The sequence below is a fragment of the Pseudorca crassidens genome, chromosome 11 (assembly GCF_039906515.1).
Source record: "Pseudorca crassidens isolate mPseCra1 chromosome 11, mPseCra1.hap1, whole genome shotgun sequence".
NCBI classification, from domain to species: domain Eukaryota; kingdom Metazoa; phylum Chordata; class Mammalia; order Artiodactyla; family Delphinidae; genus Pseudorca; species Pseudorca crassidens.
Genome location: NC_090306.1, coordinates 20456045 through 20468206, shown reverse-complemented (window position 1 = coordinate 20468206; position 12162 = coordinate 20456045). Strand labels below are relative to the sequence as shown.

Below are 12162 nucleotides of genomic sequence, written 5' to 3'. Positions count from 1 at the left end.
AGGTTGTGACCCACACTCTGAAAAATGCTGATATATAAATGTTTAACCTGGTCCTTGATACATACTAAGCTCTCGAAATGTTAGAAGGGGAAAAAATACCATCTTATATGTGTATGTTTTAAGTTTGCAGAATTCTTTTAAGCATATAGTTGCAATTCATGTTCACAGTAACCTTATCAGAAATAAACTAAATAGTTTAACTTTCCTCTTGATCTACTTGAGAGTTTCATGTCTCAGTATTTCTTGTGAAGAACAGTAGGAAATTTAAATAATAATAATAGTACCTCCCAATGGCATTTTTATGTTGATACCTAAAGCATTTTTAAAGTTTATTTTATGTGAAAGATCATTTTGTTGCACAGATAACCAAACAGAACTAAGAAATCAAGCCATTTGCTTAAGGCACAAAATACACTATTTCTACACGGAATTTGTCCAACAGAATATACAGCTTAGGAACAACTTCCAAAGCATATTTATTATTCAGTCCTTAAAGTGAGCTAAAGACACGCTCATCTGAAGACACCTTATAATCTTTGAGTTTTATTTTCTAGTGCTCTTGGAGACATTAAAATAGCTGAAGTGAATGTCAAAGGTTTATGCGTGAAGCTCATTAACTCTTCCCTTGACAAAGAACTGGAAATCGGAAATCATATTCTCCAACAAAATGTGGATGGACAAACAGTCTCTCTGTACCAATTCCTTCCCAATATCAAAATGCAGGCCAATTCCACGGTAACAGTGAGTATAAGATATAAATACTCTGAACTAGATTTGTTCAGGGAAAACTCATTTACCCAGTCAGACCATGGCTTAGCACCAGTGCTTTCTTCATCCCTTGATCTCTCTGTTAAATGTGATTTTTTGGTTGTTGTTGGTTAATTGTGCCACTTTGTCCATCTCTGGATATAAATGAATACCCATAATTAAATTTCCATAGCTTTCTTCAATTTGGCATACAATACTCTGTGCTTTTATGATTTAACTATCAAAATAAAATACCTACGTTCCTAAAACTAAGCAGACATAATCTTTAAAGAAAATACAAAGAGAGGGTTTGTTTAGGTGACACTGGAGAGTTCCCCTCTCTTTCTTGGGCTTTACTTTAAACCACATACGGTAGCTGTTCAGTTACACAGCTTGACATTACATATTATACAGTCATTATAGTTTAAAAACCTCACCTGCTTAGAAAGATGTGTTGCAATAACCCTCTGACATTTATAAAACTATGTTGAACTCCAATGGCAATTGTTATTAACAAACTATTTTCTTTCAGGTCTGGGCAGCAGCATCTGAAGCAAAGCACCAACCACCATCAGATTTTCTTTGGAAGGAACAAAACAGATTTAGGACAAGCCCCAATTGTACAACAATCCTGTGCAAACCTAATGGTGAAGTCAGTGTCCTGTTCTTTTTTTTTTTTTTTTTTGGCTGCGTCGGGTCTTCGTTGCTGCACGCGGGTTTTCTCTAGTTGCGGCGAGCGGGGGCTAGTCTTCGTTGTGGTGCGCAGGCTTCTCATTGCGGCGGCTTCTCTTGTTGCAGAGCACTGGCTCTAGGCGCTAGGCATGCGGGCTTCAGTAGTTGTGGCGCGCGGGCTTAGTTGCTCCGCGGCTTGTGGGATCTTCCCGGACCAGGGCTCGAACCCACGTCCCCTGCATTAGCAGGCAGATTCTTAACCACTGAGCCACCAGGGCAGCCCCAAGTCTACTGATTTTTAAACAGGGCTAGATATTTTTCACCAACCACATTGTTGTCCTATATGATTTGTAGCCTCTATATTACGTGTCAAAAATTTAATAGGCATCTTATATGATTCAACGCCTGGGACTTTGCCAATACACTGTTTTCTATTAGAGATTCAGATATGGAACAGACCGCTCCTGTGCCATAGAAACTCAAAGGGCTATTTATATGTACGTTATCTCCTTTGATTCTCAGATTATTTAAGCATTTTACAAAGGAAGAAAATGGGGCTTGGAAAGTTAAATGGCTGGCTCAAGGTCACATGATAGGCAAAATGGCAACAGTAAAATAAAACCAGACAAAAGAGCCTACAGGGTTCCTATGGTCCACATTCCAGAGGTGAAATTAAAACATCATTTTATCACATTATCACTGTCATTATCATCAGACGTTTTTAAGCCCCCTATAGTACAGGAAGAAATAAAATATTGCCCTTGGCTAGGAAAGGCTTACAATCTAACTGAGAGAGATTGCACTCAAAAGATCATAAACATATTTGCCACGCAAATATCTATGTTTGAGCTGCAAAAAAGGAGAATCCCTAACTGATGAACCGAACCAAACGTGGGGTTTTCCTGCTGTGAGCCATGAAATTAAACCTTTTAAGAAAGATTTCATCTTTCTCTTCCTTTGCTGTGGGCCTAGCCTAGCTGCACTTGCCTTGTGTTGCATTTATGTCTGTTTAGCTGGCAAACAAAGGGTTTGGTAATGGTTACAGCATCAACCCAAACCTCTAATTTTATAAACTAAAAACAGATCATGAGAACAAGTAGAATGATAGGGCACACTTCGGTGCCTAACTTTTCTCATGTTGAACAAAAACATAATTATTAGTCCCTACACATGATTTTTCTGAATAATTTTTGCACATATATGTGCACATATATGCCACATATTCAGGAAACCAAAAAAAAAAAACCTGCCCACCTAGGATTCTAGCCTGGAGAATGTGGTTTCCTCTCCATGTCTTTAGTTCTAATGCCCATTTCCCCATCTCAAATAAGGCTAGATAGATAGATAGATAGATAGAGTCTTAACTATTGAAAATTTAACTTACTAATATTACAACTACTGTTTGCATAGTTCTTTATAGTTACAAAATTCAGTAGCTTAACTGAATCTCACCACACCCTCATATAACACCCTCACCACCACCCTCCCCATTTTACGTATGAGGACACAGTCCAAGACAGTAGGTGACTAATCTGCCTGAGGTTATACAGCTTGTAATTTTCACAACTGGAAACTAAGGCCAGGATGTCTTACTACAGCCTCATCATGTGTTTCACTAATCCTTACACAGGACGTAAATGACATTACAGTTTGACTTTGAAATTTTATTGCAATAAGCCTATATCATTTAAAAAAGAAAACCTATAACTTCAATAGTATTTCATGTTAATAAATCATTTTTGTTAGGCTGTTGCCTGGTACACTCCTATCCACTGGAAGCAAGCATGGGAGAAATTAGAGACTGACATTGAATGTGACAGATGCTCAGTAGTAAGTCCAACATCTCGAAGGCACATGTTTCATTGGCCAGCAGCTACAACTACAACTAAAGAAAAACAAGACCAATCTAAGCAAGATATCTCAAAATATCAGGTGGAACGAGTTCAAGCTTCTCTTACAAGGTAAAAGTTGCTTGTTTTCTTTTTTTTTTTTAAATTAAGTCCTTCCCTCAATTAATAAGGGCTGAACCGGTGGGAGTGACTGGCTGACAAGTAGATATATGATGAATAGGTAAATCAATAAAGACCAAAACACTCCTATTTTGAATAAGACCATAAAAACCGTAATAGCTTTTATGTTTTAAAACATAAAAACACAGAGCTAGTAGGGTAAACTCATGGGATGATAAAGGCTGTCAATTTCCACTGGGTGATATCAAGACCCCTCTGGTCATTTCATTCCATAACAGCACTGCTGTTAGAGGTAAGGCTGTGGAGCAGTGCAGAGATGAAGTTATCACCACACCTTTGGCAGTGCTTAGGTGGAGGAAGATTTGCATCATCTAGAATTTTCATCTTGGATCAAGAGCTGGCTGTGGCTGAAAGAACAGAATTTATGTTATTCATTTGTAGGCAAATGCTTCTGATGTGATAATGGGGGTGCCCACAAAGTCTGGAAAAGCCATATTCTCTGGTCTTGGAACATGCTTTCACTCTAATTGAGCTTTCATTATTAATGCCACTGTATGAAGTGCCTTTGGGGTTCAATTTGGGCTTAATTTTTCTTTTACAGAGAAAAAGAAATCCCACCAACCCTTTTCCCCAATCGCAGCCCCTGGTGCCACAGTCCTCATGTCTCTGCACATCCTTACTGTTCACTGATTGATCCTCACAACACCTACATGACTGAACGCAGCTTAGACAGACAGCCCAGGTCTCAGTCAGCCAAGCCTGATCTAGCCAGGTAAGTCAAAGGGATACTTATTCCAGTGGAGAGTAAGTGGTGAGTGTGTGTGTGTGTGTGTGTGTGTGTGTGTGTGTAGAACTGGTGAAAAGGTGGTTAAGTTGTAAAAGTCTCTAAGTATTAAAAAGTATTCATATCCTCAAGAACAGATGGCCTCGAAAGCAAGTACCGTGAGCCGTTCACGTATTTGCTCTAGCACAGTTATCTGAGTGCATCAACGAATCCAAAGAACAGCGTGGCCAGCAAGAGTACATGGGCTTGGGCTTCCCTGGTGGTGCAGTGGTTAAGAGTCCGCCTGCCGATGCAGGGGACACGAGTTCGTGCCCCGGTCCGGGAAGATCCCACATGCCACGGAGCGGCTGGGCCCATGAGCCATGGCCGCTGGACCTGTGCGTCCGGAGCCTGTGCTCTGCAACGGGAGAGGCCACAACAGTGAGAGGCCTGCATACCGCAAAAAAAAAAAAAAAAAAAAAAAAAAGAGTACATAGGCTTCTTGAAGTTTGGTCAAAAGTATATTTTGTTTTTCATTCGGCAGGATAAATTGGTCCTATAAGTTAAGCTGTGCTAAAAATATCCATCTTTTCCAAACACACTCTAATATTATTACCAAATTCTTATTCTTTTTCACCCAGAAATTTCTTATTTAAATCCTCTAAATAAAGCTTTTAGAGTTGGTGTTATTAGCCCAGGATCTGTTAATGGACTTCAGGAAGTCCATGAATATGGCTAAACTTGGAGGAAAAAATGTATGCCTATATGATGTTTTCTGGCAAGAAAGTCCATGAGGTTTACCAGATGCCGCCAAATGATTAAGAAGAACTGATTAGACACAGTGCAGATTCTAAGCTATGGAGAAAGACTTTCATGGAGCAGCTGTATCCTGGTGAGGTTATAATGATTTACAAACCTATACTTAGCAGAGGGATGCTTTTTTTATTTTATTTATTTTGTTTTTTTGTGTGTGTGTGGTACGCGGGCCTCTCGCTGTTGTGGCCTCTCCCGTTGCAGAGAACAGGCTCCGGACGCGCAGGCTCAGCAGCCATGGCTCATGGGCCCAGCCGCTCCGCGGCATGTGGGATCCTCCCGGACCGGGGCACGAACCCGTGTCCCCTGCATCGGCAGGCGGACTCTCAACCACTACGCCACCAGGGAGGCCAGGGATGCTTTTTTAAATGAAATCTTTGCAGAATCCCAGTATATGAAACGGATAAAAGGAGACCCGTCCAAGATGAAGAGTGATTCCCACTACCCACTACATCCATCTTCTTCTTTCCTCCTTCCCTGTGACCTTTGAGACACCTCTCTGGAATCACAGGATTCTGTACACACAGTATAAGAACCACCATGTTAGTATGCGAGCACATGTTGGGAAATAGCACCCTCCAAAATAATACCTTTTACAAGTGGAATGATGGAAATTCTGTAAATTCCTGAATGTATTCCATTGCATAAAATTAAGTATCCTATATCTTTGTGCCTGAGTTTCTTCATCTGTAAAGTAAGAGACTTGTGTCTGATATTTAAAGAGCTCTTTCAGCAATGTTTTATATACACATATACATTTAATATACATATATATATTTTATGGACACACATATTTAGTACTTTATGAGTTAGATTTGCGATTTCCAAGAAGTACATTCATGTTTTTTGCCAATTAATGATAGCCTTCACTGTTTTACTTATTTTGAACAACTTGTTTTCCAAAGAAATTTGACTTCAAATTTTCTTGTTGCACCTTTTTATAGTGGTGGCAACTCACCTTGATTATTCAGTAATTTTTTCTATTCAACATAAATTTCACTGTATTTGTATATTTTTTTATAAATTTATTTATTTATTTTTGGCTGCGTTGGGTCTTCATTGCTGCATGTGGGCTTTCTCTAGTTGCGGCGAGCAGGGGCTACTCTTCGTTGTGGTGTGCGAGTTTTCTCATTGTGGTGGCTTCTCCTGTTGTGGAGAACGGGCTCTAGGCACAGGGGCTTCAGTAGTTGTGGCTCACAGGCTCTAGAGAACAGGCTCAGTAGCTGTGGCACATGGGGTTAGTTGCTCCACAGCAAGTGGGATCTTCCTGGACCAGGGCTTGAACCCATGTCCCCTGCATTGGCAGGCGGATTCTTAACTACTGCACCACCAGGGAAGTCGTGTATTTGTATATTATGTAATTATAATTTTATTTATTTATTTTTGCGGTACATGGGCTTCTCACTGTTGTGGCCTCTCCCGTTGCGGAGCACAGGCTCCGGACGCGCAGGCTCAGCGGCCATGGCTCACGGGCCCAGCCACTCCGCGGCATGTGGGATCCTCCCGGACTGGGGCATGAACCCGTGTCCCCTGCATCGGCAGGTGGACTCTCAACCACTGCGCCACCAGGGAAGCCCTGTAATGATAATTTTAAAAGAGAGTTGCTTTGATACCTTCAGGGTCTCTGTTCATCATTACATACTTTTTAAATTTTCTATTCATTAAATTTTCAATATTAACAGATATACATCAGAATTTTAAGAGTTTTTCTTTTATTTCAATTGAGAAAGATGGCCACAAAGAGACGGATGTTATGAATGACTTGTTGATCATTGATTGGGTAACAGCAGTCCCTGAATCAATAGTTCATTTCCTTGAAAAAATATGTAACATGATTCTTCAAGCGAAAGTTACCTTGTTTGCTAATTAGCCAGTCTCTTTTTAATTTGCCTACCATTGGGCTATTTGCTATCAGTAGCACACTCCTCAATAATTGACAAAGAAAAAAAGAGATAAAACAAAAATTCACCAATTTTACTCAAAATTTCTTCAATCCTGCTTTTTCCCCTCTACAGTGATAAATAAGCTAGTTTGCTGAGTTACAGAAGAAAGAATCTCAGTTGCACGTGACTCTTCTACTGGGAATAGCTGCCTTGTTTTTAACTGTGCCTCTCAAATGTATTATAGAAGAGCTTAGAGACTAACAATTAAGATAATTTTAAAGAAACATCTACACATCTCATGCTTACTTTATACCAAGCACTTTTTGTTTTTTAAACATGTTAAAATACAGAAAGTATAGAGGATAACGTTAAAAGCACCCATGTACTTATCCTTCAAGATTAATGCATGCTAACATTTTGTCATATTGCTTCACATTACCAAAAATCCCATAAATTTGAAATCCCCTTTGATCTTCTTTTGAGTTCTGATATGAAATAGGAATAAGTCATTCTGGTCCTCATTGTCACACTTTAATTACATATATATTAATTCATAAAACATGTATAGTATAATTGATGTATTTTTAATTTACATAAATGGCACTAAATACAGCGCATGACACAATAGTTTAATACATGTTTGATGAAGGACAGACAGAATAGGAGACACTGAAGGTTTTTAAACAGGCATCTTATAGAGTTATATCTGCATTTTAAAGAGAATTTTGGAAGCAGTGTTGAAAATGAAGTGGAGTGGAAAATATTCCAAAATCAAGGAGGAAAGAAGGAAGGAAGGAAAGAATAGAAAAGTAAGAAGAAGAAAAAGAAGAACAAAGCAGGTTAGAAAAAGAGACTGGGGACAAGTTGGTCTTGTAGAGTTATAATTTGAGTCCCAAAAGGACAGGAGAGCAAGACTGGGGCAGAAGTAATATTTAAAGAAATAATGACAAAAATCTCAAAAATTGATGAAAGGCATCAAGCCACAGAAACAAGAAAAATAAATTCTAAGCAGCACAAATCCAAAGGAAACTACACCTATATATTATAATAAAACTTCAGAAAACCAAATAATGGAAGTCAGAAGACAATGGAATGAAATCTTCAGTGTGCTAATGTACTAAAAAGAACTATCCTGGAGTTCTATACCAAGCAAAAATCAAGTTCAAAAAATGAGGTGAAATAAAGACATTCTCAGGCAAACAAAAGCTGAGAGAATTCATCAACAGCAAACCCACATTAAGGAAATACTTCAACTAGAAAGAAAATGATCTTAGAAGGATGCACAGAGATGTTGGAAGAAGTGAAAAAAAATGCAGAGTCAAAACATGGATCAACATAAATGAATATTCACTACACAAAACAATACTAATATTGCCTCATAGGGTTTAAAATATAGAGAGAATTTAAATACATGACAACTGTATTAGTTTCACAGGGCTACAGTAACAAAGTACCATAAACTCGGTGGCTTAAAACAACAAATCTATTCTCTCACAGTTCTGGAGACTAGAAGTCAAATCAAGTTGTCACCAGGGCCAAACACTCTGTCTCTGAAGGTTTTAGGGGATTATCCTTCCTTGCCTCTTCTTACCTTCTGTTGGTTGCTGGCATTCCTTGGTATTTCTTGTCTTGTAGATACATCACTCTAACCTCTGCCTCCATCTTCACATGATCTGTGTATCTGTGTCCATACTTCCTTCTTCTTTTAAGGACGTCACGAGTCATTGGATTAAGGCACACTCTAATCTAGTATGACATCATCTTAACTTCATTACATCTACAAAGACCCAGTTTCCAATTCACAACCTCAAGGGGTTAGGACTTCAACATATATTTAGGAGGGACACAATTAACCTATAATAACAACAGCAATAGCACAAAAATTGGGAGGGGAGTAAATGGAGTTAAAGTACTCTAAATCTCATGATTTGTCCAATAAGTTATAAAAGTAACAATTTATATTAGACTTTAGTAAATCAAGTATGCATGCTGGAATCTGGGATAAACACTGAAAGAATAGTATACGAATGTTGTGTTTCTGACATATATTTCATACTTTCATCATCATTCAGTTCAAAATATATTCTAATTTTCAATGTGACCTTCTTTGATACATGGGTTATTTGGGGATAATATATCACAAACAAAGTGGATTTATTTCAAGAATGCAAAGTTGGTTCAAGCTTTGAAAATTAATTAGTTAACAGAATAAAGAAGAAAATTACAACCATCTCAATAGATATAGAAAAATCATTTGATAAAATTCAATACCCACCCGTGAGGAGAGAACCTTAGAAAATTAGGATTATAAAGAATTTCCTTTATATCTACAAAAATCCTAATGCAAACTATCATACTAAATGGTGAAGTAATTGAAGTTTTCCCCTTGAGATTCAGCTCAAGGCAAGAATTCTCTTTATGATTACTTCTGTTCAGCATTGTACCAGAAGTCCGAGTGCAATAAGGCAAGAAAAATGAATTTACAAATAATCCCATAATTCATCAGTTTTATTCCCAGGAATTATATATGCCTAACAAATACATACACATGTGGACCAAATGACAAATACAATAATTATAGCAACTCTATTTGTATTAGCCAAAATGTAGAAGCAATCCAATTGTTCATCAACAATAACATGGATAAATTATGATATATTAATACAATCCCATAAGCAATGAAAACTAACTACTGTTACATGCAGTAACACCATTGAATCATAATATTGAACAAAAGATGCCATACCGAAAGGAACATATATTATACAATTCCGTTTATATAAAATTCAAAAACATACAAAACTATGCCATGGTGTTAAAGGTCAGAATAGTGTTATCTCTGGAAGAAAGAAAGGAATAGTACTTGAAGATTACACAAAACTGCTTCTAGAATACTAACAATATTCCATTTCTTGATCTGAGTGGTGTTTACATGAATCACTGTTTTCACCGTGCTGTGCAGTTATGACTTGTGAACTTTCCTGCATGTATGTTATACTTATAAAAGTTTATTTTTAGAAACTTGATGACAAAGAAAAGGAAAATTAGAAAGGGAAGAAAGCATAGTTACAGTAATGAGCACTGACAACTTACACCCTGACAAGGAGGGAGAAAGAAAACCTTAAAAAATAGACTGATGAGCTCAAAATAAATGTGAATAATATGAGGCTTATTTAGTGTAGGAGAAAAATAGTCTCACCTGAAATACGTCTAAGCATATCAATATATTGCAATGTATTCGTCTTATTATAGTTCATCAGAGCGCAGTCATTTCCAGGAACATCTCATGGCAGAGATGGCTAATTACTGCCCCTAAACCATTGTTCCTTTAGACACAAGACCCATAGGTCCAGGGAAACCTAAACTCATGGCCACCAAGAATAAAGCCTGTTTTTCTCAGTCTCTGTATCTAGGCGGAACCATGCGTCTACATTCTGTATGATAGAATGTGAACAGAAATTGTGTACACAGCATCTGGATCATGCCCTTGGACAGTGTGCTCCTCTGTGTCACCTCTGTGCCATGATTACAGGGTGGAGCTGCCATCTTTCAAGTCAGGGATGAAGCCATGTGTTGAGGATAGAAAAGCCATCCTAAATGCCCTGTATTGGCACATCTCCAGACTAAGATAGAGAGAAACCATCTTGTGTCAGCCACTGTCAAGTCTAAACGAGATGGCCCACATGGGATCATTACCATTTAGTTTCACTTAACAGACTACTGATCAAAAAGAAAACAAAAATCTCAGCTAGAAAGGACATTTTTAAGACAATCAGGTAAATCTATGAATGTTAGATATGGACAAATCACTGTTTTTTCCTTAGGTGTGTTAATTTCATTGAGGCTATATTCGTTGTTCATAGATCCATACAGAAATCTTTACTTGATTCCTAACGGTCTGGTGTGGTATAAGCATAGATAGATAATGCAAATGTGCCAAAATATTAATTAGTGAATCTGGGTGACAGGTATACAGATGTGGTTGTATTATCCCTTCATATTTTCTGTATGTATGGAATCTTCCACAATAAAAATTTAGAAAAATAAAAAACAAGAAAGACACTTTTGATAGAATGTAGTATGCACTTGGAGATATTAGAGCAGGAGTCCTCAACCCCTGGGCCATGGACTGGTACTGGTCTGTGGCCTGTTAGGAACTGGGCCGCACAGCAGGAGGTGAGCGGCAGGCGAGCAAGCGAAGCTTCATCTGTATTTACAGCCGCTCCCCATCGCTCGCACTACTGCCTGAGCTCCGCCTCCTGTCAGATCAGCTGCGGCATTAGGTTCTCAAGGGGGAAGAACCCTACTGTGAACTGCACATGCGAGGGATCTAGGTTGCACGCTCCTTAAGAGAATCTAATGCCTGATGACTTGAGGTGGAGCTGAGGCAGTGATGCTAGCGCTGGGGAGCGGCTGCAAATACAGATTATCATTAGCAGAGAGGTCTGACTGCACAGAGACCACAATAAATCAACTGCTTGCAGACTCATATCAGAACCCTGTCCGTGAGTGGCAAGTGACAATTAAGCCGCATCTGGTGGCAGGATTTATAGTGGTAAGGGAATTGATGTACTTCAATTGTACAGCTGCATTTGGTGGCAGGTTTTAAGTAGAATCCACTTATTTTAGTCCTTGCCTGGCCCACCCATTATTTTATTTACCACTTCTGTCTGCACCTCTTTCCCGCACGGTGCACTTCTCTCAGTCACAGTTTTGGTAAGCCCACAAGCTAACCCTAGCCAAAATGAGTAAAACACAAATGTCGCTGGAGAGCTTCTTTGAAAAGGGGGAAAGACCCAATCATGAGACAGCAGAAGACTCTAAGACTGCCAACAAAATGAAAGCTGTATTTAAAAGAAAGTACCAAGAGTCCTATTTAAATACGGGTTCATTGCAACAGGTGTTTCACATTCTCCAAGCCCATTTTGTATAATATGTGGTGACCCACTATCCAACGAAGCCATGAAACGCTTCGCCACGTAGAGACCAAGCACCCTGCATTAAAAGACAAGCCTTTGGAGTTTCTCAAGAGAAAAAAACATGAACACGAACAGAAGCAATTATTGAAGGCCACAACTTCCTCAAATGTGTCTGCACTGAGAGGATCATTCTTAGTGGCTAACCGCATTGCTAAAGCTGGGAAGCCCTTAGTATTGGTGAAGAGTTGATCCTGCCTGTTGCTAAGGACATTTGTCGTGAACTTTTAGGAGAGGCTGCAGTTCAAAAGGTGGCACGTGTTCCTCTCTCGGCTAGCATTATAAGTAGACAAATTGATGGAATAGAGGATATTGAGGCACAATTGTTAGAGAGGATT

The 12162-nt window shown here is 38.8% G+C and overlaps 1 protein-coding gene and 1 long non-coding RNA gene across 6 annotated transcripts in view; one reads left to right on the top strand and one right to left on the bottom strand.

Moving 5' to 3' along the window:
- The window catches only part of LOC137201726 (uncharacterized), a 151522-nt gene that overhangs the window by 37120 nt on the left and 102240 nt on the right, over positions 1–12162 (bottom strand). The gene's annotated exons all lie outside the window — the stretch shown is intronic.
- Positions 1–12162, top strand: part of LMNTD1 (lamin tail domain containing 1) — a 440677-nt gene that overhangs the window by 417260 nt on the left and 11255 nt on the right. For all 5 annotated transcript variants that reach the window (XM_067695956.1, XM_067695955.1, XM_067695954.1 and 2 more), the window contains 4 exons: positions 555–741; positions 1280–1399; positions 3166–3380; positions 3991–4161. In XM_067695956.1, coding sequence (XP_067552057.1) covers positions 555–741; positions 1280–1399; positions 3166–3380; positions 3991–4161 — 693 coding nt within the window. The remainder of the gene's footprint in view (positions 1–554; positions 742–1279; positions 1400–3165; positions 3381–3990; positions 4162–12162) is intronic.